We start from the raw sequence: 26,665 nt of genomic DNA, 5'->3' as shown, positions 1-26,665 counted from the left end.
GTCTTCAAAGCCTGGAGAGGTGATCTGCCTCCAGCATCTTTCCGTAGGGCAAAGGAGACTCAAACACCTAATAGAAGTAAGCACTGGGATTCTGGGTTTTTAGAGTAGTGGGATCAGATTTTCATTCTATTCTCAAAGGTTCATCTTGCTAGTCTAGGTCTGTCTCTGCTTAATTACATGTGAATATGCTATATATGGGTTTAATCTACTCCTTTTAGCGGTGCCAAATAGTTACTTTCCCCAGGAATCTGTGTAAATTCTTTTCCCTCCTGGAAAAACAAAAGGAGCGAGTGGTAGGAGTTCTTCTAACCCCTTGAGTTGCCTGATTTGTAAAGCCTATTTAGACTTGGAGATTGCTTGAGTTTAACCAAACTAACACACTCTAGAGTGGAAGTGGCTGCTAGAATGAAAGCTCCGTGAGGGCAGGAATCTTTTTCTCTGCTGTATCTTAAGCACCTAGAATGATATGCTCAGATATTTGTTGAATGAATTCAGTGTAAGGGATTGACAACATCTTGGTTTGAGCATGCCATGGAGGTGACAAAACAAAACAGCGGTTTATACCCGGATAGGCACAGCAGAGAGGAATCCATCCAGAGAATCTTGCATGAGATTTGTGCTGTGTCTAGTATGGAGTCTTATCAGCTCTTCTCTCTCTAGAATTGTGTTGAGACTTCACTCTATGGTCATTGCCCCAAGCCACCATCTTTCTCCTCATGGTGTTGGGGACAGTCCCTGTGTCCCTTAGCAACGACACTTGATGCTGCTCTGTGACCCCTGTGGTTGGGGACAGTGCAGCGCCGTGCAGCCCAGGCGCAGGTGCTCTGCTGCGCACTGACCAGTGTGGTTTGCCCCTGTCTGCGTTGTAGGAGTCGTCGGAGGATGTGTCGGGAGGCTTGCCTTTTCTGGTAGACCTGGCTTTAGGTCTGTCTGTGTTAGCTTGTTCCATGTTGAGAATCCTGTACAATGGACCAGAAATTACCAAAGAAGAAGAAGCCTGTCAGGAGCTATTGCGGTCCAAACTTTTACAAAGGTAAAAGGCTCAGATAGGGCTAGTTTTGCTCACAAAGGAAAATGGACTTCGTGTGGAAAACTACTTTTAGTACATTTCCCAGCTCATTGTGCAGACTGCCTGACAATCCCATGGGTGTCATTGTCGTTAAGAAAGAAGGTGAAAATTACACCAAAGTCCCTTCTGGCCCTTGCTTTACCAAATTTGAAATTACAGACTTGAATGCATAAGCTTTTCTCCACATATTGTATGATTAAATTAAAGGATCCCCAAAAGGACGAGTAGATGAGTGATAAAACAAACCCATCAAAATGTTTATTCTAAAATCTAGGCGGTGGGTATATGGGCATTACCCACGGGATGCTTTTAACTTTTCTGTATATTTAAAAATTTTCATAATAAAATTGGGGAGGAGGTAGATTCCCAAAGATGTGGTTTCATATAATGCTCATGTTCCTTTAGCTTCTGGAGAATGTTTGATGAATGCTTAACACATGATGTGATCCTTCATATATTTGATGTCTCTGCAAGCTTTAAGTAGCTTTCCAGGTGAAGAGGAAATGAAGGAGCCTCTCTTCTGTCTGTTCAGGTGCCAGTGGCAGGTGGAGGCCAATGGCGTGATCTCTCCTGCCCTTACTCCAAGCCCGTCTCCACTGCCACTGACCATTGAGGAAGACAGAGAATTCACCTACCCCTCTGACGTCCTCGTGCCTCCTGTTGGAAACTACTTTGACCTGCCCCGGATCAGGCTTCCTCCAGGAATCATGATAAAGCTCAGGGAAATTTCTGGGCGTGCTAGACCTCAATTCAGACCAAGTATAAAGTATGTTGCTAAATAGTGTGCTATTTTTCCCATTGGAAAAAAAAAAGCTTAAACAATGGAAGGGGGTAAATTTCTTCTTCTGGTCTAGCAAATGAGCCTTTAATTTTATATTTGCTTAATGAATACTAACCACGCTGGGGAGTCCCCCCAGGTGGTATTCCAGGCATCGGGTCTCAAGGTGGGGGCCCCCAGTCAGCAACAAAAGCACCACCTGAGCCCTTGTTAGCCCTTGGGCCCCATCTCACACCTGCTGGATCAGAGCCTCCGAGGATGCTGCCCAGTAATTGGGCTTTTGACAAGTTTTCCATAGGATTCTGAAGCATGCTAAAGTTTGACAAGTTCTAGGTTTTTCTCAGATGGTTTGACTGTCTACTCGTAGTCCTCAACTTTGGTTTCCTTAGTCCAGAGAGAGATGGTGAGGGTGTTTAATCTGGAGTGTGAGGTCCTGCACTTACAAATGTCTTTGTGGTGTTCTTGCTTAAAGTCTTTTTGGTGGCCTCTGCCCTGTCTTCTGAAGCATGATTGGCCATTTCAGAGAGAAAAAAATATAAGGATGGTTGAAGTTTAAAATGAAAAATACAGAAACGCAATTTGTTTTCATTGCAACATCCTTGTGTATGAAATACCACAAGCCATGCTACTGTGTAAAATTAATTGGCACATAAATGGTGCTGAAGATCTTTTGTTAGTCTTTTGTTAGACCTTGAAGTCTTTTGTTAGACCCCTTCCAGCTTTAATATGACTCTAGCTCAAAATATAAAATTAAAGAAAATGGAGTCTCTTTAAGTTTGATTTTCACTTTATCAGCTGATGTCAGTTTTGTCAGTTAAACATATTAAATTATTGCCAACTTGATATGAAAGCCTTCATAATGTTCATGTCTCTTTATTGCAATAAAGAAGGTGTGGTGAATATTTAATAAATTTAATCAAAGCCTACACCCTTCAACCTATTGCATACGGGATTGGTAATTTGTGAGCATGGCGTCTACCTGACTAGTTTCTATTATAATCACAGAGAAGTGATTCAGCCAGATGTGATGGAGGAAATGGTGGTATCATGTGTTATTAAGCACTTGAACTTGGTCGATGCCCTGCAGTCCCTAATAAATTTCCAGTATCAAGAAGAACATGCTGAGGAATATGACTTGCTGTGTAAAATTATGGGAGAGACCTTCAAGAAACTCAATGCCATGGAGAGACAGCTGCAGGTGAGTGAAGGCTACGTGTTTAGGTTTCTCACCACTGTCGGAAATAATTTCTTTCCTAGAAATTTAGCGTAGTTTCTTTCCTAGAAATTTAGCGTAGTTTTTAAGAAGTTATGACTAAAATTTCCAAATTTTCAGATTGCACTTGTTTTAATATATCTTCTCACCATTGTTTTATTTTTTAATGTGTCTGTCAGAGTGTTGCAGAATTGGAGCAGAAATGGCAGAGCGAGGTTGATGATGCTATGCAAGGGAAGCTGGAGAACGACGTGCCTTTCTTCTACGATTACCATTTCAACGAGGTGAGCAAGTTGGGTGATTTATCACTGAGGCACTGGTGTTTACATTGCAAAGGTATATATCTCTGTGTGTGTGTGTGTGTGTGTGTGTGTGTGTGTGTGTGTAGAGACCAAATGGTACCTGTTAAAAATTTGCACACGCCAAAATGTACCCATTCTTTACAAAAGTTAAATAAAATTGATTAGATCAGCATATCAATAATACAAATATAAATTAAGTTTGGTTTTTTTTTAAAGATTTATTTATTTATTTGACAGAGACAGCCAGCGAGAGAGGGAACACAGCAGGGGGAGTGGGAGAGGAAGAAGCAGACTCATAGCGGAGGAGCCTGATGTGGGGCTTGATCCCATAACCCCGGGATCACGCCCTGAGCCAAAGGCAGATGCTTAACGACTGCGCCACCCAGGCGCCCCAATTAAGTTGTTTTCAACTGATCGATAGTTTTACCATCATTATCAAATTTTGCTTGCAAGCTTTAGGAAACAAAGGGCAGTTATAAGCACCGAAGAAGTCCCCAGAAAGTCATTGATGCCATTTGTAATCATTAAAATATCAAAGAATAACTACAAATGTGCTCTGGCATAGAAATATGGACCAGAGGTGGTGTTTTTTTCTCCCCTGAAATTCTCTGTTCCTTTTAACATGAACAGTAAAACTCACTTTTTGCAGATCCTGCCTACCATCTTTTCTTGATTTTTCCTTCTTTAGAACAAAATGAAAGAACTAGAACTTTTGTGTTCAATGAAAGAAGTCTCCTTTGATGGAAATGATCTTGAAAACATGGTCCTCTCACTGAGGTTAGTGATGTTAATAACTGTAAAGCTAATTTACTGCCTCGATGCTTAAGACAAAATGTGAAGATCTAGTCTCTTAGATATTTTTAAAAATCGTATGCATTCACTAAATATTTGAGTTGGAACTCATTTGTAAACTTGGAAATTTTGATTTTGGCCTTCAAAAGTTAGCATATAGGCATCCGAAACTGGGTAAAAGGAACTAAAATTGGTCCATTTAACACTGCTCTCTCAGCTAGGGAAAGGGGAAGGGGAGCGATATTTATCAGGCTTCTTTTGCTTAATTTCCCTCTACTCTTAATTAATTAATTAATTAATTTCCCTCTACTCTTTTGGTCAACCTGAGAACGACTGAATGCACATCAGCCTTTCTTTATAGGGAGAAGTTCCTACAAGAAGTGAATTCTCTCATTCAGAAACCCTCGCACCCACTGGCTAAAACGAAGACGTTAGTGAAGAGTTTAATGAATCGAGCCGAGCTGTTGCTGCACGTCACCATCGCGGCCCAGTCCGGCCTCACCAGAAGCATCTCGGGGACCCCTGCGGAAACACCGGGTACAAAGCCAGCCCCGCGCAGGCGCTCTGCGCCACTCTGTTCATAAAATATACGTCAGCTACTAAAAGAAAAATCACTCTTGTGTTCTCCTAGGAAGGAGAAAAAGAAGTGTCAGCATTTTTTTATTTTGCCTTTTCCTTTTTCTAGCCAAGGAAGACTTGTCATTGAATTCATGAGGTGTTTTGTGAGTCGACTGAGCAACTGGGGTGCCTCCTCACCTACCTTATTGAGAGCCCAGTGACGTCTATTTTTACAGTCTGGTGCCCCTTACTTTCAGTTTATGGCTCGTCATTTTCATAGCAACATGTATAATTAGTCAACATTGTGAATCTTGTGTCATATTTTCCTCTTAAAGCTGAGTTTGTATTGCCCCTTTAGGAATTATATGGAACCTTCTAACATGAATTTTCACTGTTTTCCTGGTCACATTTTAATTGTTAGCCCGAAAGGATATTTCTCAGGGAAATCAATGAATCTTCTTTCTTAAGCTGGATCCCCAACACCAGCATAGCCCATAATGGCAAGTGTTAATTCTTGTCTTGAGAGAGCAGGAAGAGTAAACATGAGACTCCGTGTTATCGAACCCCATAGCCTTATGGACACTGCCAAGCAAGCGAACTTGTTTTTGTCCCAGCTGAGTGCCCAGGGCTCCCCTCACACGGGAGAGTGATTCAGGTTTCTGACCCTAGTGAAAGGGACCATTCGCTAAGAATGTCGGGAGAAGTGTGCCTAGCGTACAGTATGATCACATACCACGATGGTCTGCTGACCGTGTCCCTGGTCACAAGGCCGTGGTTAGTTAAAGGTCAGTAAGGCTGGTCATGCTTTCCAAGAGGCTCTTGCTATCAGAGATGATGAACCAATAGTTTGCTGAGCAATAACATCTTCAAAAATTATGTTTTTAGGCCGAAGCTGCCTGACCATTCTTAAGATTCAAAATAACTGCTTCTCTTTTTTTTTTTCTTAGATGATCTTTATATGTAGATTTGTCATCTTCTGTTGAAGTGCTCTTTTATAATACAGCCATTTCCCTGGGTAGTGTTAAGGAGTCTATCTTAAAGGAAGGGGCAGTCAGATTTTAGCCCAAGTGTGGTATTTACTCACACCAACTTGATCAAAGCCAAGGTGCCACCAAATATCAATAAGTCAGCTAAATAAACCTATGATTAAAGGGGGAAACAAAGTCTGTCTCTGGAAAAAGAAAATGGATTTGGATTTATTTGAATTAAGAAATTTTTGATTCCTGAAATGACTTTCTTGGTCCTCTCTGGCTTTTTAGAATGCTTATATGAAGGTGAAGGTTGAGAGTTTATGAAATTAGATGAATCTTGCAGCCTTTTTTTTTTTTAACCCAGATTTAATTTTAAAAAACTTTAGTTTTTCACACTAAAATAATTTTTAACCCTAATATCTAGGTTTTAAAAAAATGGGCCTAAAAATCGTCAGTGTGCTGTGCTAGCTGGTTTGGTGGATGAACTCTCCTAGAAAGTGAAGATATTCTTAGACTGGTAGCGTAGCTGTTGTTGCTGTCCTCCAAATCAGACAGCAGGTATGCCAACCTTCTTACTCCTTTCTGTTCCAGCTTGTAAATCAGCTTCAGAAACAAAGGTGATATCTCACGCTGTGCGGCAGCCTGTTTTTCTTCGCAGCATGTCGGCTCCTTCTGACCTGGAAATGATTGGTAATGAAGATTTGGAATTTACTAGAGCAAATCAGAGGTAAATGGCTAATGGCCAAGGTTGGATTCCCACATGCAGCTGAATACGTTCATCAGAACACACTGCCTGAGCCGGTTTCTAGTTTGTGATCCAGCACCGTTTTGTTTTCCTGCAGGCGGCGCCATGTGACCAGCCACCGCAGCAGCTCCTTTACCCTCCTGCAGTCATTGGCCATCGAGGATAGCAGGGACAAGCCCACCTACAGCGTCCTGCTGGGGCAGCTGTTTGCTTTCATTGGCACCAACCCTGACCAAGCTGTAGGTCGTGTTTTGCTGACTACAGAGGAATGGCACCTAACAGGGCGGGGCGGGGGGCCTGTGACAGTCACCAAGAGTCAGGTGGACTTCCTTCTTATGCCTTTCAGGTGTCCAGCAGCAGCTTTCTTTTGGCTGCACAGACGAGGTGGCGGCGAGGAAATACTCGCAAGCAGGCACTGGTGCACATGCGGGAATTGCTGACGGCTGCCGTGCGCGTCGGGGGCGTGACACACCTTGTGGGTCCAGTGACTATGGTCCTTCAGGGAGGACCCAGGTCAGTTGTTTCTGGTAGTTCATACCATCCTGACCAGAGTGGTGGAGAGGCGTTCGTTCCAGAGATGATTCTTGAAGCCGAATCATAGACAGTGGTATATACTAATGTTTTCCCCTAAAATATTTTATTTTTTAAAAGTGTTCACAGTTTTGTAACGTCAGCATATGTAGCAGAGAGTAGAAGTCTCTGTACTCCCTTCCTCTCCTATTTCCACCCTGTTCACTAAGAGCTGCTTGTGTCAGCTACACACGCATAAATGGCTACTTAATTCTCTTTGTACACACAAGTGTGTATGTGTATGATTTTTTTTCTTAATTCAGGTTATGTTATACTGTAATATAACACTGCTGTGGGAATTGTTTTGTTCAGCATATCTTGGATATATCTGTCTTTGCATGTCAATGCATGTAGTTCTGCTTTACAGTTTTGAAGCGCTTTATGGACCTCCAGGTATGAATGGCTGTGTCTTATTTAACTCCTCCCCTCCTAGTGAACATGTGGTTCATTTTCTCTTTTTCTCCTTCATTTTTTCTGTTTTACTTTTGCATTAATAGCTGTGATGTATTCAACATCCTCATGCCTGTATTTTTGTGTCCTTTTGTGCTTATTTTTACTGGCTCTATTTCTAAAAACCTAATTGTAGATACGAACTTTGAAGAAGGTTTTGTAACTTATTTGTGAGGTTTTTCTATACTATTCACTACTGGGCCTCAAAGATCTTCAGGTAGAAATAGAAAAGGTATTTGTCTCCAGTCCTGGACTAGAACTGCCTGGGGCTACTTGTGTCTCCTGATAGCTCTTTGAGAAATTCTGGCCAGCAAGCAGAGGGAAGTGGCTGGAGGAAAAGGTGTTAGCTAAGAGCTTGAAAAACTTCTGTGTCAATCAGGAGAGGCCATGTTACTTTTTGGAAACAAAACCCTCCAGAATCTCTGGTGTACAAAACAGAATTTCAGTTCCTGCTCATGTCCAGCACAGGTGCACCGCGGCCCATGGTAATCCCGGAGAGCCTGGGTTAGAGGAGGGGACCACCGTCTCGAAAGCTGTCAGTCCTCTTGTCAGAGCTCTGGCTCATTGGCCAGGCTGGTCACATGCTCACCCAACCCGAGGGTGCCCAGGAGGCACAGTGAGTAGCACTGGCCACCACACCTCACTTGCAGAACAACTTCTCTACAACCCTGGCAGCAGGGTTTTTCCTTCTTCCCTCAGTTATTAATGTCATATGTCAGACATTTGAAAAAATGCAGAAAATCCCAAGGTGTAAAGTAAAAATCACCTGTAAATCCAGCACCTTAAGATAAAACCTATTAATGTTGTAGGGTATCTGTTCTGTCTTTATTCTAACCAGAGATACCTCCTGTAATGTTTTTAGTGGGGGTATAGTACTGCCTCGTATTCCTGAGCTTTTATTCAGATTCAATCCCGATTTTCCAACCTTAGGTTTTATTTAGTGATTTTTGCTATTACAAACAGTGTTCTGTAGCATATCTTTATGCATCCGGATAGTTCCAATTTTCAACTACTATTAATTGCTGTAGAATCTACCCCAAGTTGTGTGTTTACATTGGGAAAGTCTTATTTTGTATCAACTGGATTCTCATACTGTGCTAATAATCACAGTGTGAACTTGAAAAGGACACTTAGTAAATCTGTTTGGGCCTTGATTTTTCTCATTAGTACAATTGCATTTACAGAACTCACTGCTGCGTAGGACATTGTAGCCATGTTTCAAATGGTTTCCTTATTGAATGCATTCGGGTAGTGTGGAGTACCGTTCTCTTGCTCTTAGCGATATTGTGGGCTTTAACCTTGTAAGGCTCCAAATTGTCCCGGTCGGGAGCCTGCTTGATTTCACTTAGCCTCGGATTCCCCAGACTTTTCTAGAGTGTGGGCATTGTCACTGAGGCAACTTAAGAAATGCTGTCCGGTAGTCTTCTGTGGTCCTGCAGTCTGGGAAGCACTGGTGATCTCCAAGATCCCTTCAGTTCTGGATTCATCTAGACACTCTTAGGTTTCTCAGAAGAACGCTCCTGCTCTTATGCTCACTGTCACTCTTCTTGCCATGGCTCAAGAAACCTGCACTTTGGTTCTGTTTCATAGAATTGAAGAACTAACCTGTGGTGGGATGGTGGAGCAGGTCCAGGAAGCCTTTGGCGAGACCATGACCTCTGTTGTGTCTCTGTGTGCTCGTTACCCTATCGCCTGTGCAAATAGCATTGGACTCTTGTGTACCATACCTTATACCAGGTAAGGAAGGCAATGCTTTTTATTGTGGGTAAGTTACACTGCAGTGCAGTTGCTTAAATAAAAATATTTTTAAATTAAAAAAATTGGGGGCGCCTGGGTGGCTCAGTCGTTTAAGCATCTGCTTTCGGCTCAGGTCATGATCCTGGGGTCCTGGGATTGAGCCCTGCGTCAGACTCCCCGCTGAGTTTGTGCTCGTTCCCTCCTGCTCGTGCTCACTCATTCTCTCTCTCTCTATCAAATGAAAATCTTTAAAAAATTTTTTTTTAATTTTTAAAAATTGGGAGGTGTTTTGCTTTGATTATCTGGTGACACTATCACTGTGATTAAATGAGCTTACCTCCTGACAGACACCTAAAGTTACTATATAAGTTCCATATTGTTGAATTCCTACATGATCAAAAGTGGCCAATAGGGATTCTATTATATTGTCAAAATGGAGAGGTTTGAAGGAAAGTAAAAGATCTCTAGGAAATTTTTAAAACATATTTGGCAAAATTTTTTTACAAATACACTTATTTTCTCAATGACCTTATGAATCCCCTTATAATAAAATTATAAGTTTTCTGTATTATGGATGGGAAACTTGAGTTGATTCCATCCATTTTTACTTAGCTATCCTATATGAACAACCCAAAACTTGAAGTTCCTTATTTATGAAGGAAATCCTCATTGTAGAGAAATATTTCTGTGTTCAGTTATGTGTGGTAGTATCCTAAGTAATAGACGAAGAACTATGCTGACTTGTTCTATGCCCCTTTGATAACCTGGATCTTAAACCCAAGGGCTGGTCGGTGACGTTTACTGTGTATAACTCTTTGCACCTGGCCCAGGAGTGAAGAGAAGTGCCTGGTGCGCAGTGGCCTGGTTCAGCTCATGGATCGGCTGTGTAGCTTGAGCAGTCAGACGGAGTCCAGCTCCAGTGAGAAACAAACCAAGAAGCAGAAGGTGGCCACCATGGCCTGGGCAGCTTTCCAGGTGCTTGCCAACCGCTGTGTTGAGTGGGAAAAAGAAGAAGGTAAGAAGCAGGATTCCATTCTAGAATTCATTGGTTTCTTCTCTTGATGTGTTTATTTAATTATTTGTGCTGGCTGAAAGAAAGGCTATATTAAATTACATAATCAGTTGGGTTTAATTAATGATTTCATGAGAGCCTCTTCATTAGCATCCTTCTCTGAAAATTTATGGCTACTCTATGACATTAAATAATAGCCTAGCCTAGAGCACGTGGTGCTAAGTGAAATAAGCCAGACACAGAAAGACAAATACTGAGTGATTTCCTTATATGTGGAATCTAAAAAAGCCAAACTCCTAGAAACCAAGAGTAGAATGGTGGTTGCCAGGAATTTTAGGAGGAGGGGGAAGTGGGGAGAGGTTGTCAAACTTCCAGTTATAAGATGAATAAGTTCTGGGGTTGAATCACCATTTCACAATGTATATACATATCTGTATATATAATCACATTGTACAGCTTTTACAAAAATCACATTCTACAATCTAATTTGTATACAACTTGTATTTGTCTGTCATCCCTCCATAAAGCTGGGGGTGGGGTGGGGAACAATAACCACCCTGAGAGAGTACAGTACGCCAGGAAATTGAGAAGATATCTTTCATGTTCTTTTTGTCAACACTGCTATCAGTCTCCAAATAAATATTTCTATGAACTGGTTTAGTTGCATTTTCAAGTGCTATTTCCTGACTATATTTTACCATCCCAGTTGAAAAAGTAAAGTAGAAAGATGATGTCTCCATGGTATCCCAGGCCTGTGTATATAGCTTGGTTACTTATCTGTTTATTCATTCACTGTGTGTTTTATTGTCTTGAGAGTCAGGCATAAGATGAACAAGGCATTGCGCTTCCTCTTGAGAAATACGGTGCGGTGGGGGAGATAGACTACTGAGCAAATGTTTGTGGTGTGGTCAGTGGCATAATTGAGGTGCATGCGAAGTGCTGGGGGAGCACAGAGGTTCCTCTCAGCTGTGCTAGGGACCAGGCAAAGCCTCCCCAAGAAGGTGACATCTGAGTTGTTCTTACAGGTTAAAGAACATTTCCATGCAGAAAAAAAGGGTGTGTAGGCACAGGGATCCAAGAGAGCATGGGAAGTTCAGGAAATGACAACTGATCTTTGTGGCTTTTTACAAGAGCTGCTTAAGAGGGGGGAACCTCTGGAACTACAGTGAAAATGGAAAGATCCCAAAAGGTCTTTAATTATGTTTGAGGAGAGAGAGGGTATGAGTTAAAAATAAAGATGTTTTCATCACAGTAGAAAAAAAAATAGTGGCTCTTCCCTGTTAATCGAAGTATGTTCCTTGTTTTGTATGAATTGTATTCCGTTTTCATGAAGAATAATGTCTTTCCCCAACATTGAATCGTTACCCTTCCTTATGTGCAGATATTATCTAACGAGGACACCCTAATTGGATAGCTAATGAAATACTAAGCAGGTTAAAGAAAAATCGGGCAAGAGGAGGGCTTAATGTAGGGAGGCTGAGAGGGAGGACCCGCCACACCTGTAGGCTCCCCAGGGCTTTTTTGGGTTCTCACCTCACTTTTTCTTTCTTTCCTTTCCTTTCCTTTCACTCTGAAGGAGGTTCCACAGAGGCGGTGCACTCGGGTCTGGCCCGTCAGGTGTCCAGCCTTCTCACCAACCACCTTGCCCGCGCAACTGAGTGCTGTGGCAACCAGGCCGCTGGGAATGACGCCCTCCAGGATGTCCTCAGTCTTCTCAATGATCTCTCAAGGTATGGAAGGCCCGCCGGAGCTGTGGGAAAGGGTGGCTTTCCTCTTGGATGATTGGGGTTCCCTTGGGTGGTGATCGTCTTTGGAAACATCTAAATTACAAGGCCATTCTGACATGCTTCTGCTTCAAGAACAGTGGAGAATAAAATTGTTGGAAAGTAGTAGTTCCAAAATGCGAGGGTCATTTAGGTGAATCTCTACGTGATGAAACAGTACCATTTTCTTTAATACTTCGGCGGTAATCGCTGCTAGCCTTCCAAGTCGAGGCAGTTGCATCGAGTAACCCAAAATCTTTACCTTCATTATAGCGAGATAATAAGTCAAGACCTGCAGTTGACTCATGTCCTCATGCTGTGTCTTAAAAAAGGAGACAGCCTGTGGAGGTGTGATACCGTACCATCCCGCGTGAGCCGTGAGGCCCACACCTGCTTGTCCACATAAGGCTACTTGTTCTTTGGCTTGTGTTGGACATTTTCTTCTCAGTGAGATGCTGCAGGGTTAGCTGTGGCAGATCCCAGACTGCTGAGGCCTGCACAACGCTATGTGAGCTCTTTGGTCTTGAAGCACTATTCAAAAAGGAATAAAAGACTAAAGGGGAGTCTTCCTAGTTCGGGTCGTGAGGTTATAGTGCTCCGTGAACCATGGCGAACTATAGCATCGCAGTTCAGTAAATTTCATCAGGGATCAGAAAATACTCAACTGTCTTTCTTTTTAAGTACTATTGATTGGTCAGTTGTGAGCTTTCATTAGATATTTACCAAAAACCTTAGTTTTCCTTCATAAAAACGTAGTACTAACTCTGTATCGTCTTCGTGAATCAGTTCATCCTCATTTAGGGAACTCTTGCTTCTGAATTTCTAGACACCCATACGCCCAGCCTTGTGTACCTTTTCTTCCTTCTTTTTCAGGAGTCATATAGGTAAAGCCATCCTGAGCCAGCCAGCTTGTGTGTCCAAACTCCTGTCCCTGCTGCTTGACCAGCGCCCGTCTCCAAAGCTGGTCCTTATCATTCTTCAGCTGTGCCGGGCGGCGCTCCCGCTGATGAGCGTAGAAGATTGTGGAAACGTGGAGCTCCCGCCATGGAGCTACTCTGTTCCCTCCCTAAACAGCGAACAGGAGGATCCCAGCGACCCAGCATCCAAGATCGCCTCATTGCTCTTAGCAAAGCTGGCAGATTACGTGGTCCCAGGTGAGCAGCTGGTCGGAGAATGGCACTGAGTGCCCATTTCCTGGGGACGGCCAGAGTGGGCTTTCCATTTTTGGTGGCTCTGCTGTTATGCCTCCTGCGATGAGAGAGAGCTAGATGGGAGAGGGAGGGAGGGAGAGACTCCAAACCTAGAGTTTTCCCTGTGCAGGGGAGCTGCAGAGATGACACTGTAACTGTTCTGTTGGCTTTTAAAGGATGTCAGACAGTTCTTTCTCCAACTGCTTCTGAACCTGACACTACGTTGACAAAAACCAGTCCCAAGAATTCCTTAAAAGGAGATAAAGATCCTGGAGAAGAGAGTGAAGCAGTGGATGGCAAGCTGTCTATCTTTATTCACAAGCGGGAAGACCAGTCATCTCATGAAGTTCTCCAGCCGTTGCTAAGGTGACTGCTGATTGTCATAGCCACATGCCATCAGGCACTGACCGTGTCCCAGGCACTGTGTGCAGTAAGCCCCTTACATACATCAACTGTCTCAGCCCTCTTGACAACCCTAAGAGGTAATCACTGTCATCCCTGTTGTTACAGTGGAGAAACTGAGGCAGAGCTGAACCACAGACGCAGGCCTCTGACCACAGAGCCCAAGCTCTTATCCACAACTCGGTACTGTCTCTTCAAACCCAACAGAGAGCAAAAGCCCTGTTGAAATGTATTGTTTGTGCTCAGTGGAGAGTCTTCAGTGTGATTTGGGCTTCGAGAAGGAATAATGCAGTCTGGTTTTAGTCATTGGCAGCCTTCAGCCATTGGTAAATTTAAGGATACCATTGACTGCGAGGTGGAGGGATAAGAGAAACTTCTTTAAAGCTTTAATTCATTGAAGTATGAATGGTATGATTGCTCAATAAGGAAGTAAAAATATACTTACTGTCCGAAGATTACAAACCCACGGGGCCCTGTTAGTGGGAGTGAGGACGACGGGAAGTCCTGCCACAGAACATGAGGGAATTTAGGATGTGTGTATGTCTCAGGTGAAGACTTCTTTCTTCAAATAAATGATGTGATGTTGGTGTCATCCTCATAATTGGTCCCTTGTCTGCCATCATGGCAACCGAAAGCCCTAATGGGCCACTAGCATAAATAAAGCAGGGTCAGGCAGGTCAATGCTAGATGCAGAAATCACCAAGGAGCATCCGTGGGCATTGTGGAATTTCACAGTTACAAATTCGGTGACGGAGTTTTTGGAGAGCTGGGTTTAAGAGGAAGAGGAAGACGAATTATTAGATCCAGTCATTCACACCAAGGCATCCAACCCGTGCTTTTGTTAAAGTCCCCTCACTTTGGGATTTAGATCACTTAGTGAGTGCCTCCCAGGTGCCCAGCCTTCCCTGTATTGTAGGCTCAGGTTTTCGATCTTGTTCAGCTTTTTAGTTTGTACGTCATTTTCACGTAGGTTTTAAATTATCGTTACAACTGTAAAAATCAGCTGGTATTTGATTCCTAAAAGTGCTATAATTAAGCAATAATAAATCATTTCCTTTTTTGAAAAATTGAATCTACTGTGGACTTTAAAATCCTGTTGTAGCATATGATGCTGGCCTGGCCAGTAGTAGGTTGCTTCACAGCCTGCAGCCCCACTTTGACCTTGCCTGTAAGATTGTCACCTCTCTCTGCTTTCCCTTGTAGTAGCTCAGAAGGACGGCCCTTCAGACTTGGTACTGGTGCCAACATGGAGAAAGTCGTGAAAATGGATCGAGACATGACCAAGGTAACCCTGATATGGAGACCACCTGCTCTGATAAGAGCCATGATTGAGGGACGTTTACCATACTTTAGGTTTGCAGAGACATTTAAAAAGAAAAAAAAGTTCCTACAAGGAGGCAGGGTGAGAAATTGAAGTCAGTGGCTTAAGTGAAGCCGTTTTCAGAACTAGTCAGAATCAATGGGCCATTAATGTTAAAATGTAAAAGAGAATTCTTGGTTTTGACCTAGAAGTTTTCTCTTAGCTATGTTAAGGAAGTTTTGCAGCCTAATAATGCTTTAAAAGTGAGGGGTGCCTGAGGTGGCTCAGTTGGTTAAACATCTGGCTCTTGATTTCAGCTCAGGTCCTATTTCAGGGTTGTGAGATCGAGCCCTGCATCCGGCTCCACACTAGGTGCGGAACATGCTTAAGATTCTGTCTCTCCCTCTCTGTTCCTCCCCACTCCACGCACGTGTGGGTGCACTCTCTCTTTCTCTCTCTTAAAAAAATAATACTTTTAAAGTGATAATATGTGAAAGGTTAAAAAAACAATAGATAAAAAGAAATAAAGACACGTAGCCCATAAAAAATACAGAAATATGCCCACAATAAGGAATAAAAATAGTAACGTATCATTTTTCACCTGTCAGACAAAGAAAATTGATAATAGCCAGTATTGTCAAGGTCAGGGTAAACAGGCATTCTCAAGCGTCCAGAGACAGCCATGCTCTTCACAGTTTTATTTATAAAAAACAAAATAGAAATTAAATGAAAATTTAAATTACATGCATACAGTGAAATACCATACAACCATAAAAAGATCCCGGTAGATCAGTATATACCAATATCAAAACACATGATAGTTTGATAAAAATTAAATAGAAAAACTGTGTGTGGTGTGAGCCATGATTATGTATGCCAGAATTTGCATGGAAACAAATCCAGAGGACTAACAATCACATGCGACTGGGTGGGAACATGGATGTTGATGGGAAATTAACTTGCTAACATGTGAGTATTGAGAAATGAGCCTGGGTTGCTTTGGTGGCGGGGAAGCGGGCTTTAGAAGTGAGGAAGCGGAGCATGGTGACGGTCTCAAACTTCCCTCCAGGGCGGCTGCTGTGAGGTGATCACAGAAGAGGCTGCAGCCGCTCTTCGGAAAGCAACCAAGTGGGCCCAGTCAGGCCTCATCGTGAGCGTCGGGCCACCTGTAGAGTCCGTCAACGCAGAGACTGTGAGTGGGCTGTCCACGGGTGACAAAAAGAAAACCGCCCAGACCTCCATTTGCCGAGAGAGGAACTCTGAGCTCGCCAGGTAGTCTTTCCCTGTCACACTTTTCTCAGACCTACTTTGTAATGGGTGTGTTCTTAGGGCTTTAATTGTCTATCATCCCCGTGACCTGCTGGAGATGCGGACTGAGGGCTTCAGATACCATCTGAGGTGCCGGCGGGTGAAGAGGGTGGCGCTCCTGGCCGAGGGGGCATCTGTAGCCAGAGGGTGGGCTTTGCTGAGGAAGGCCACTACCAGGAACACCAGCTACGGTTTTTTTTGAGTATTAGTACACTCACGTCTTGCTGCCGTTACTTCTTCCAGCCCAGCGCAGCTGTACCCGTGAACTTCTCTGGGAGGCGACGGGAGGGATGAGTGTCGCGTGCAGGAGGCTTGCAGGCTGTTCTGTGTTTGCAGGCGTAGGTGCGGCGTAGCATCATCCCTCGATCCTGAGGGCTTATGCAGTTCGGGTTTGAGGTCTGTTGTTTCAGAGGATCCTTCAGTTAACAGAAAGAGTAGGAGAGAAGTGATTTAATTTAGCTTCTCTTTTTCTTTCTTTCTTTTTTTTTTTTTTTAAGATTTTATTTATTTATTTGACAGAGAGAGACAGCCAGCGAGAGAGGGAACACAAGCAGGGGGAGTGGGAGAGGAGGAAGCAGGCTCCCAGTGGAGGAGCCATGTGGGGCTTGATCCCAGAACGCTGGGATCATGCCCTGAGCCGAAGGCAGACGCTTAACGACTGCACCACCCAGGCGCCCCTAGCTTCTCTTTTTCTTATATCATTAGAAAAATTTTCCATCTGATGATAACCCTAAAAGCCACTTCTCTGCCTTCTTAATCATCACTGGGCATTGACACTTTCCCTGTTGACACTTGTAGGACTGACCCTGTCCGACCCTTCATCAGTGGGCACGTGGCGAACAGCATGGCCGCAGAAGTGATCGCCTTACTTCATAGCTTGCTGATGGCACCCGAGTCAAATGCTGCTCAAATATGGACCACAACGGCAGAAAAGGTTAGCGCAGTGTCGCTGCTTAGCTGAAGACGCGAGGAGGAAGTTTGTGTTCTGTGTTAGCATTTGAATCCTGCCTGGCAAGGGTCGTACTCTAGTAAAGAGAGATTTCCCAAATTAGCCAGATAGACTTGTTAGTGGTTTTCCCCCTCAAATTTGCTTTGGTTTAGTCGTTTCTCCTATATCTCCTGTCACTGCCAGTCTGATTTTGCAGAAGACGGGACCGTGTTCTCAGGGAAAGAATGGCACTCCTTGTTTCTCCTTCTTGCTTCTGTTCAGTTGGTACCGACATTAGGGAATCATGCATCCTTGGTTTTCTGGATTTGTTAAGTGTATTTACTATGTCCTAGGGAGGCCTCTGTGATACATACTCCGTGAATGCTCTATCAGGAATTCATCATTACAAAGAGTAGTCTAGTTTCCTGAAAACTGGGGACCTGTAATCAATTCCTGTTTGCCCACGGTCGTTTTTCAAGTGAATATCTTAAGGGGTGTTGAGCTGTAGGCAGTAAGCTGTGATGGTTTTCCTTCAGATAAGTTTTTGTTCTATTTTAGGGCCTTCGTTAACACAGTGTTTGATTCTCCCACATTCTGAGATTCTCCCACATTCTGAGGTGGTGTGTTTCCAGCCCTGTCTAATCACATAAGGGGAATATGGCAAGATGTCAGTGGTCATACCTGATGGTAATTTCATCCCTCCCATAACCAGAGTTCCTTCAGTACACGGAAGCCAGCCACTGTTCTGGACACTTCGTCACTCTTAATATCGAAAATGACCAAAGCTTTAACTCCTGTTACATGGCTGTTTCTTATATTTAGGTTCTGTCTCGTGCGCTGATGTACATTCCACAGTTGGGGAAATATGCAGAGAGCATTCTGGAAAATGGCAGCAGTAGTGGCAGGAAACTCGCCAAACTTCAGAGAATCGCCCGCCAGGCCGTCGCCGCACTGTGTGCCCTTGGAGGCTTCAAAGAGACCATCAAGATAGGGTCTGAAGTTCAGGTAACCAGCCAGGATTTCCCAAGCCCCTGCTCTCCCCAAGTTACTGCATCCATTGATTAACTGATCATCTGTAAAAATGGTATCATCCACCCAGTTGGACAGAAATCCTTGTTCCTTCAAGCTAAATAAGGAATCTGAGAAACCATGAATTCTAATCCACGCTGTGCTATAGGTTATTCATATATTAGTACCATATAATGTTAACTATAATACTTGTGTCCCATGGTGTCACTAATATTTTAGAGTTGGAAGTTTGAGTTACTATCATATTGTGATCACCTTGACGTAAGTTTTCAGACCTATTATATTAACTCCCATTCAGTGCTTGGTATCTGCATTGTAATAAACCACTCCTGTAATGCCTCTAACAGCAGCTGTGAATTTCCTTCCCTGCACCTGTCCCCTGAGAGAGTTGCATATACCATCAGAGCTGGTCAGTGGTGCTAATCCGTCTTTATTCCTAGGTTTTAGGTAGAGGAATATCAGGAAGCATCGGAGTAGTGGCTTCTATCAATGAACAGGAAGGTATAGCTACAGTCAGATTCCCACCCATAGACTGTAGAAAGACTTCGCAAGCGTCAGACACATTGACTATTCCATTGTCTAGACTTTGTGTTCCAAGATCGGAGGTAAGGTGATTTTTAAATGCATTATTAAATGTCATTACAAATGGTAACCATACTGTAATGAAAAATGAGCACACACACAGTACAGAGACACAAATACTTGGTTATCTTAAGTATTACTTGGGACGTATATTTGTCTATTGGGCATAATTATTTAATAGTAACATTTGTGTGAAGATTTTCACCTAGATGACAAAACTCATTTCTTTGGTTAGGAATATTCCACAGAGTATTGTATTTTTAATTGTTTTGGTCTAGTTTGCAATTTTCTGTTTGGTGATTTTATTTTTTTGACTGAAATTTTGAGAATTAACTCCAGATAATAACACCCTCATTTCTTATAAACTAACTACTTGAATTTAACTTTTTGCCATGCCCCTCCCACCACCATCAGGCACTGCCTCTTCATAAACTGTCCATTACTGAGAAGGTAGTACAGGCAGTCCAGTCCATGTTGCTTCCTCAGGAGGGAAGTCTCTCTATTCATACCTCACTTCCTGCAACAGGAGATGGGTCAGCTCCTGTGATGGCAGTTGTTCGGCTCCTGGCTGAAATAAGAACAAGGTGAGTACCGTCCAGAGATCCCCTAACGTGCTGAGGTGGCGCAGGCCCCGGGGAGGGGGGGGTCCTTGCTGGGCCCCTCCACTCCAGGCTTAGTGGGTCTACAGTGTGAAGTTCATGCCAAGCTGAGAGCAGAACCGTTCTCTTGTGCTATGTTTACTACATTTTTGTTACATTCCCCAGTTTCTGCAAGTTTTTGTTGCATTGTGTAATTTCTGCAATTTAAAACAGTTTAGCCGTTCCCCTAAGAAAATAAGGAAGCAGTCAAAATATGATCTATGGAGTATACACAAGGCTCCACTGCTGTGCTTTGGGAAAAGCACTTTGTTCTATCCCAGTGAATCTCTCTGCCACTTTACCTTGTTTAGATGGCTCGGGCTATGTTAATATACATCTGATCCATCACTTTCCAACTGATAAGGAGAAAAACTAGGGGATGCCCTCAAGTGTTGGTGTCGGCAGGAAAAGCAGCACTTTCTTGCAAATACATTTATTTACCACAGTAACAAGTTTCTCTTTTGGCAGCGGGACCTCTTAGAAAGTTCTAATATGTATTTTGAATTAGATGAGAGATCAGCATAACAGATTTTCCAGGTGTCTGGGTTCCTCTCATTCCCAGAACACTAACATTGCCCGGGGAGCACAGTTTAGGCAATGTTTTTAAAAGATAATGCTGATTTCTTACCTGGCACTTTGTGTCTCCGCTTTAGTAGAGATGGCAGCCATTTTGCCCTCTTCTGCTTGTCCATACGGTGTCAGCCATTACTCTGGGGGAAAAGAGAAGTTACTTATGTTTCCAGACCAGTCCAGTTCAGAAAAAAAGCAAGAGGAATGGGGAGTTTGAACCTTTTTGTAAATTAGGAGGAAAAATCTATTGAAATGCTTTTCATAGTTAACTTTTTAGAGAATGAACATTAATGACTTTGAAATATTATAAATCTTTTAACATTAAGAGCATGCCTGGTCATGGCCCAGCTTTTAGAAGACAGTTTATTCTGTGAAGAATTCATACAACAGTGTCCGGCCGCTGTTGAAGTGCTCAACCTGGTAGCGCAGGAATGCAGTGCTGGTGAGTACCGGTGGCTTTCCCTACCGTCCTGTTCTACTGAGTGTCGTCAGCACATTTCCTGTTTGATGATGGAATGCTAACATGTGTACACACACCACACACACCCACACACACACTTACATGCCACACACGCGTGCACATGTCCGGTAGCTGCGCTCTACAGGCAGCGCTTAGCACAACTTTTATCCCAGATCTAGAAGTGTAAACAGCTTCAGTACAAAGTAGTAAATCAGCATTTTTCAGTTTAACTTGAGGACCATGCCAGCATGTTTTCTTTCTTCCATTGATATTAATTCATTGTATTTATTTCCCTGTTAGAACTATTTATGAACCCTTAGGGGTACCAATACTTTCTAACTATTGTCATTAGCTACATTTGAATTCATAGTCAGGATTTTGCACTAACATCCATCTGTGTGTGTGTGTGTGTGTGTGTGTGTATATCTGTGTTCATAGAAAAGTTTAAACGAAAAATAGGGAGACTAGGATAAGGAATCCTCGGGTTCAACAGTTACCAACTCATGGTCAGTCCTATTTCATCTATACTGTACCCGCCTCCTGGATTGTTTTTAAGCAGATTCTTAGATATTATTTTACCCATAAATATTTTAGTATGTGTCTCTAAAAAAGAAGGACTCTTTAAAAAACCGCCATACCATTAGCGCATCTGAAAAATTAACAGTTCTTTAATATTATTAACTATCTAGTCCGTGTGCAACTTTCTAATTTTTTTATAAAGTCATACTTATATTTATTTGAATTGGGATCCAAATAAAATTCTTACCTTGTAATTTCATTGCTGTCTTTTAATTTTCTTTTAAAATCTAGATTCTCCTCATTATGCTCTTTTTGCCTTGCAATTTATTTTTTGAACGGTTTCCTATAGTCTGGATTTTGCTGATTGTATCTCTGTGGTGTCATTTTTGTGTCCCTCACAGATTTTCTGTAAATCGGTGGTTGGCCTGGGTGTTTTTTAAGTGAAAATTTATGCTTTGTCCCCAAGGATCTAACTGGACTCCAAAAGAAATTGTTCACAGATTAGCCTTCAGTCTCTAGTGCTAGCATTTTTGTGAACTGTAAGGAATAAATGACTATTTTTGACTTCCTTATTAGTGTTATCCTTTGTGTGTGGGGGGGGTCATTTTTATTGTCCATATTGTTTACTATTTCTCATGCCATTTGCTTTTTCAATCACTCCCTAATCTCTCCTCTGTCCCTAAATTTTTGTTCTTTTTCACGTGGTACCAGTTTCTGTTGGTTGGTCTTTGCTTTTGGTCTTCACTCTACATGTGTCTTACTCTTCAAATCTCCCTCCTCTTTTAGGTATAGCACTGTGGAACCAGTGACTGTTAATAAACCTCAGAGAGATCTGAGCATAGAGAATAAGAACAGAAGAAAAGGAATTTGCTAGGTTTCTTTGGGGAAATTGTGACTAAATGTTTGCCCGTAATTCAGCTTTGTACTTGTGGTTGGGCCTTCGTTCCCTGCCCCTGCTTTTTCATGTTCTTGGCCTACATTACATTGTAAGACATATATGACTGATTTTTAGCAAGCATGTACTTGATGAATTGATCGCTCACTTTTTTTTTTTTTAAGATTTTATTTATTATTTGAGAGAGAAGGAGAGAGCACAAGCTGGGGGCAGAGGGAGAGGGAGAAGCAGATGCCCCCCAGAGCAAGGAGCCAGATGTGGGGCTTGACCCCAGGGCCCGAGGATCATGACCTGAGCCGAAGGCAGACATTTAACTGAGCCCCCCAGGCGCCCTGATCACTCACTGTTTTACAGCGCTCTATCCTTTTATACGTTTTATCGAATAAGGAAGGTCTTAAACTGTGAAATTAACTTTCGTACTTAATGTACAAGCTAGGAATTGTAATTTGGAGCAGTGGCCTCAAATGGTTTTAATAATAACCCACCTAACCCATTTTCCCTAATGGAAAAGAACTCTGTGGTCACAAAGAGTTGGGTAGAAATGTGTGGGAAGTGTTTATTAATTGCCACAAAAGAGAAGACCGTGAGCTTATACACATCAGTTTATACCCTAAAATAGTGTCTTATGTCAAGTTTAACAGTCCTTAATAACTCACTTATTAGGTTACCAGAAAGAGCTCTGAAGTTTAAAGTACATATCAAAGTTTACTGGCTTCTCAGTCCACCAGCAACCAACCAGTCCTGCATCTGGGTTACTTTGTAACATTGTGGTGGATTCTTAGAGCCCACAAGAAAGTCCTAGACTTAGAAGAAATGCTGTTTAATAAATGATTCAAGGTGATGGGTAGAAGAGAAACAATTCTTTGATTTTTATTTTTGAATATATCAAGACTTTTTATTTCATGTATGAAAATGTGAAATTTACATGCAATAATATACTTGATTTTCTAAAATGAAAAAAAATTCAATGAATTTCTTCCATTATTTTACTTCCTCTGGGATGAATTAAGCAGAAGACTGGGCCATTATAATGTTGACTTACTCCTAGCTCAATTGTATAGCTTCTCTAATCCAGGGAAAAGAATACCTAATTCCATTTGGTCTAGGAAGATAGCACTACGCCAGAGAGTTTCCCATGAAGAAATATTTCTGCAAAGTTCATTGGATCCCTTGGTTGAAACAGCATAGGAAACAAATTTTAATACTGAAGAAAAGACATGTAGAAACTGAAAAAAATTCCAAACTTTATGTTGTTATAGAAGCCAGAACCTCTCTGGTCCAACTGTTTTTCTACTCCCTACTTTCTAAATATACACATTCCCTGAGCCGGGGGTTCTTCTCAGACTTCGAAAGTTCCTAAGAATCCCTCGGAAGGATGTTTAAAATGCTTTCCAAGCTCCACCCAAAAGTCAGAATCATTACTTGAAGGTGAGCCTGGGCAGTTGTGCTAGGAGAGGAGACCTCACTTGATGGAACTGCTCTAAGCTTTACCAACCACTTCCTTTGCTTATCTGCCCTCCCCTCTGCTTTCCGTGTCGTCTTCTATGGGTAGTCCTTCCCTGGCTAGCCGGGCCTCTTGGCCCTTTCTCTTAGGACCCCTAGCCTCAAGAATACCCCACATTTAAAACTAAAGTCATTATCTTCTCTGGAGTCAGCTCTCCTTTTCTGTCATAAGTCATGATACTCAGTCTGATTTTGGCTCTGAGATACTGAGTTAAATATGACAGACACTTCCTTTCTATCCTTCCACATTCAGTCGTTTGCCATGTTCTATTCTTCCTTTGAAATGCTCCTGAAATTTATCCCTTTCCTGCTCCTTTCCACTACCAGCTTCGTAAGTCAGGTGCTTTTTGTCTCTTGTCTAGATATCTACATTATACTCCCAAACTTTTCCTTCGTTTACCTTGTCTTTCCACATTGTCATCGTGGTTGGCTTTCTGAAGCCCTGCTTTGAATGGCCGTCAAGAGCATGGAGCTGTCAACGAGATGCTGGCTTCCCTAAGCATAGTTACTGCTGTGGAGTTGTCATTTACAGACTGGAATGTGTTCACAGCCAGTCCTGGCCGTTACTTGTGGCTCTGGCCAGAGGACAGTCAGTTTTGCCTTTCCCGCATCAGAAGTATAGGAACGTTTTACTCTCACACTAGATTCTATAAAATCTCCTCTTGTGTTAAGCAGCAGACATGCTTCACCTCTGCCAGATAGCCCCCATTATAACCCGTAAGAATTGCTTTTCCCTTATTCAATATAATTCCAGCCAGTCCCACTGAACTATCTCCTGACACTGGTTACTGCTTGATTGTAAGAATACTGTTGCACACGTTACTCACTGGACCGTCCAGTATTCTGTGTATAAGTTCTCTTGGAACAAGTTTTTAATTTTAATAATAATTGGAAAGTGTTTCTCAAAGCTAGCTAGGCTCTTTATGACTAGTTAATTTACATTTATATACTGGACTCCGTGCTTCCTATAACTGAATAGTTTCCTCTTTGATTTGTCCACTGGGAAGCACAGACCTGGGCGTGGGCCCCACGCCAGGTCAAAGAATGGACAGGGGGCACACTCTTCATGGCCTGGCCTGGCTCCTGCCTCCGCTTCGAGTCTGTTTTATCTTTACCTTCTCTTTCCCTTCCCCTTCTAATCCATATCATTGGATTGTAATGGGTGTCTTGGTGTCTCTACGTGTGGTATAAGTCAATAAATTTCTCGCTATCCAAAACAAACTCTGCTTTACTTTAATTGGACTACATTTGATTTCTCCTAAAACCTTTTTTAAGATTAAGGTTTAATTCACATACCATAAAATTTACCATTTTAAAGTGTACACTTCTTTGGGTTTTTAGTATATTCACAGAGTTATGCAGTCATCACCACTATATAGTCCCAGAATTTTTTCACCATCCCAAATAGAAACCCAATACCAATTAAACAATAACCCCCCATTTTCCCTCCCCCAGCTCCTGGGAATCTCGAATCTACATTCTGTCTCTCTGGATTTACATATCCTGGGGATTTCCTACCAGTGGAATCCTACAATATTTGTCCTTCTTGTGTCTGTCGTCTTCCACTGAGCGTCATGTCTTCAAGGTTCATCCATGTTGGAGCATGGGTCAGTTCTCCATACATGTTATGGCTGAATACCGTTCCATTGTGTGCATAGACTGTAGTTTGTTTACTGATGAATTTATGGATACTTGTTCGTGCTTTTTGGCAGTTACCAATAATGCTGCTGTAAAGATGCATATCCAGGTGCTTACGTGGACCTATGTTTTCAGTTCTCTTGGGCGTACGTAGGAGTGGCGTGGCCGGGTCGTATGGTAATCCTGTGTTGAACTTTTGAGAAACTGCTTGCTTTTGTGAGGAATTGTTTTCCACAGCAGCAGCACCATTTTACACTCCCACCAGCAGTGGATGGGGTCCTCACCAGCACTGCTGGTGTCTGTCTTTTTGATTACAGTCATCCTAGTAGGTGTGAAGTGGCATCTCATTGTGGTTTTGATTTGTGTTTTCCTAATGACTAATGATGTTGAGCATCTTTTCATGTACTTATTGGCCATTTATCTTTTTCGGAGAAATGTCTATTTGAATCCCTTGGCCATTTTAATTGGGTTTTCATTGTACTGTTAAATTATAAGAGTTCTGGGTGCCTGTGTGGCTCAGGCAGTTAGGCATCTGCCTTCAACTCAGGTCATGATCTCAGGGTCCTGGAATTGAGCCCCGTGTTGGGCTCCCTGCTCAGCAGGGAGTGTTTCTCCCTCTCCTTCTGTCCCTCCCCCCTGTTGTTTGCACGCATGCTCGCTCTCTCTCAAATAAATAAAATCTTTTTAAAAAATTATAAGAGCTCTTTATTTTTTTTTTAGGATTTTATTTATTTATTTAGAGAGAGAGTTTGCACACGAGCGGGGGAGGGGCAGAAGGAGAGGGAAAGAGAGACTCAGTGCTCAGTATGGAGCCTGACACGGGGCCCAACCCCATGACCCTGAAACGATGACCTAAGCTGAAACCCAAGAGTCAGGCGCTTAACTGACTGAGCCACTCAGACACCCCAGTTATAAGAGTTCTTTGTAATTGTAGCTATACTAGTCCCTGATCAGGTAGCACGTAAATCTTTTCTCCCATTCTGTGGGTTGTGTTTTCATTTCCTCAGTTGTGTCCTTTGAAACACAAACATTTTTCATTTTGGTAAGTCCAGTTTCTCTCTTTTTTCTTTTGTTGCATATACTTTTGGTGTCATATCTAAGAAACCATGGCCTAATCCAAAATTATGAAAGTTTACACCATTATTTTCTTCTAAGTGTAAAGTTTTTTTCAGGCCTTTGATCCATTTCAAGTTAATTTTTATGCCTTGATTGAGGTACTCCGAAGACCTCTCACTCTTGACTCTCCTAGACCATTTCTCAAATTGCCAAACCACCCGGAATTCCCTTCCTTCTTTGCTTATTGAAACGCCATCTTTTCCAAGATCTAACTCAAGCCTGTCTTTATGAAGCCTTTCCGGGTCCTGGAGTGATGTCCTCACTCCCCTCTCTGTGCCAGTGTTTGTACTTGGATCATATCGCAAACCGCAGCCTTGTCCCACACTCGTTCTTGGATGTGTAAACGCACGTGCGCATCTCCTCTGTCCTCCCAGGAGTGGAGCTTTGGCTCCTGTATCTTTGTATTCTCTAGCATTTAGCACTGTGCCTTGCTCGCAGGAGATGTTAAAGAGATAGTAGATGTTTTAAAAATCAGTTTCAATGATGAGAATAATAGCTTCCATTTATTGAGTGCTCGCCCTGTGCTAGGGACTTAGCTAAAAGCTCCACTTGTGTTGCTTTGTCTCTTCTTCACGACCTTGTGATTGTTACCCCATCTTGGAAGTGAGGTGGTAAATACAGAGTGAG

At 42.5% G+C, this 26,665-nt stretch overlaps 1 protein-coding gene across 7 annotated transcripts in view; it reads left to right on the top strand.

The window, feature by feature from the left end:
• HECTD4 (HECT domain E3 ubiquitin protein ligase 4) overlaps nucleotides 1-26,665 on the top strand; it is a 187,781-nt gene that overhangs the window by 108,477 nt on the left and 52,639 nt on the right. For 4 of the 7 annotated variants that reach the window (XM_034638580.1, XM_034638581.1, XM_034638578.1 and 1 more), the window contains exons 24-45: nucleotides 870-1,033; nucleotides 1,602-1,835; nucleotides 2,853-3,045; nucleotides 3,240-3,344; nucleotides 4,051-4,139; nucleotides 4,516-4,691; nucleotides 6,275-6,410; nucleotides 6,526-6,667; nucleotides 6,775-6,941; nucleotides 9,039-9,185; nucleotides 10,016-10,200; nucleotides 11,774-11,927; nucleotides 12,834-13,114; nucleotides 13,327-13,516; nucleotides 13,661-13,735; nucleotides 14,756-14,837; nucleotides 15,922-16,124; nucleotides 16,959-17,094; nucleotides 17,911-18,093; nucleotides 18,558-18,722; nucleotides 19,114-19,283; nucleotides 20,234-20,349. In XM_034638580.1, the coding sequence (XP_034494471.1) occupies nucleotides 870-1,033; nucleotides 1,602-1,835; nucleotides 2,853-3,045; nucleotides 3,240-3,344; nucleotides 4,051-4,139; nucleotides 4,516-4,691; nucleotides 6,275-6,410; nucleotides 6,526-6,667; nucleotides 6,775-6,941; nucleotides 9,039-9,185; nucleotides 10,016-10,200; nucleotides 11,774-11,927; nucleotides 12,834-13,114; nucleotides 13,327-13,516; nucleotides 13,661-13,735; nucleotides 14,756-14,837; nucleotides 15,922-16,124; nucleotides 16,959-17,094; nucleotides 17,911-18,093; nucleotides 18,558-18,722; nucleotides 19,114-19,283; nucleotides 20,234-20,349 (3,493 nt within the window). The remainder of the gene's footprint in view (nucleotides 1-869; nucleotides 1,034-1,601; nucleotides 1,836-2,852; nucleotides 3,046-3,239; nucleotides 3,345-4,050; nucleotides 4,140-4,515; nucleotides 4,692-6,274; nucleotides 6,411-6,525; nucleotides 6,668-6,774; nucleotides 6,942-9,038; nucleotides 9,186-10,015; nucleotides 10,201-11,773; nucleotides 11,928-12,833; nucleotides 13,115-13,326; nucleotides 13,517-13,660; nucleotides 13,736-14,755; nucleotides 14,838-15,921; nucleotides 16,125-16,958; nucleotides 17,095-17,910; nucleotides 18,094-18,557; nucleotides 18,723-19,113; nucleotides 19,284-20,233; nucleotides 20,350-26,665) is intronic. The other 3 variants (XM_034638583.1, XM_034638584.1, XM_034638582.1) reach the window with 1 other exon arrangement.

This window comes from Ailuropoda melanoleuca, chromosome 12 (assembly GCF_002007445.2).
Source record: "Ailuropoda melanoleuca isolate Jingjing chromosome 12, ASM200744v2, whole genome shotgun sequence".
NCBI classification, from domain to species: domain Eukaryota; kingdom Metazoa; phylum Chordata; class Mammalia; order Carnivora; family Ursidae; genus Ailuropoda; species Ailuropoda melanoleuca.
This window is presented reverse-complemented; position numbering and strand designations above follow the sequence as displayed.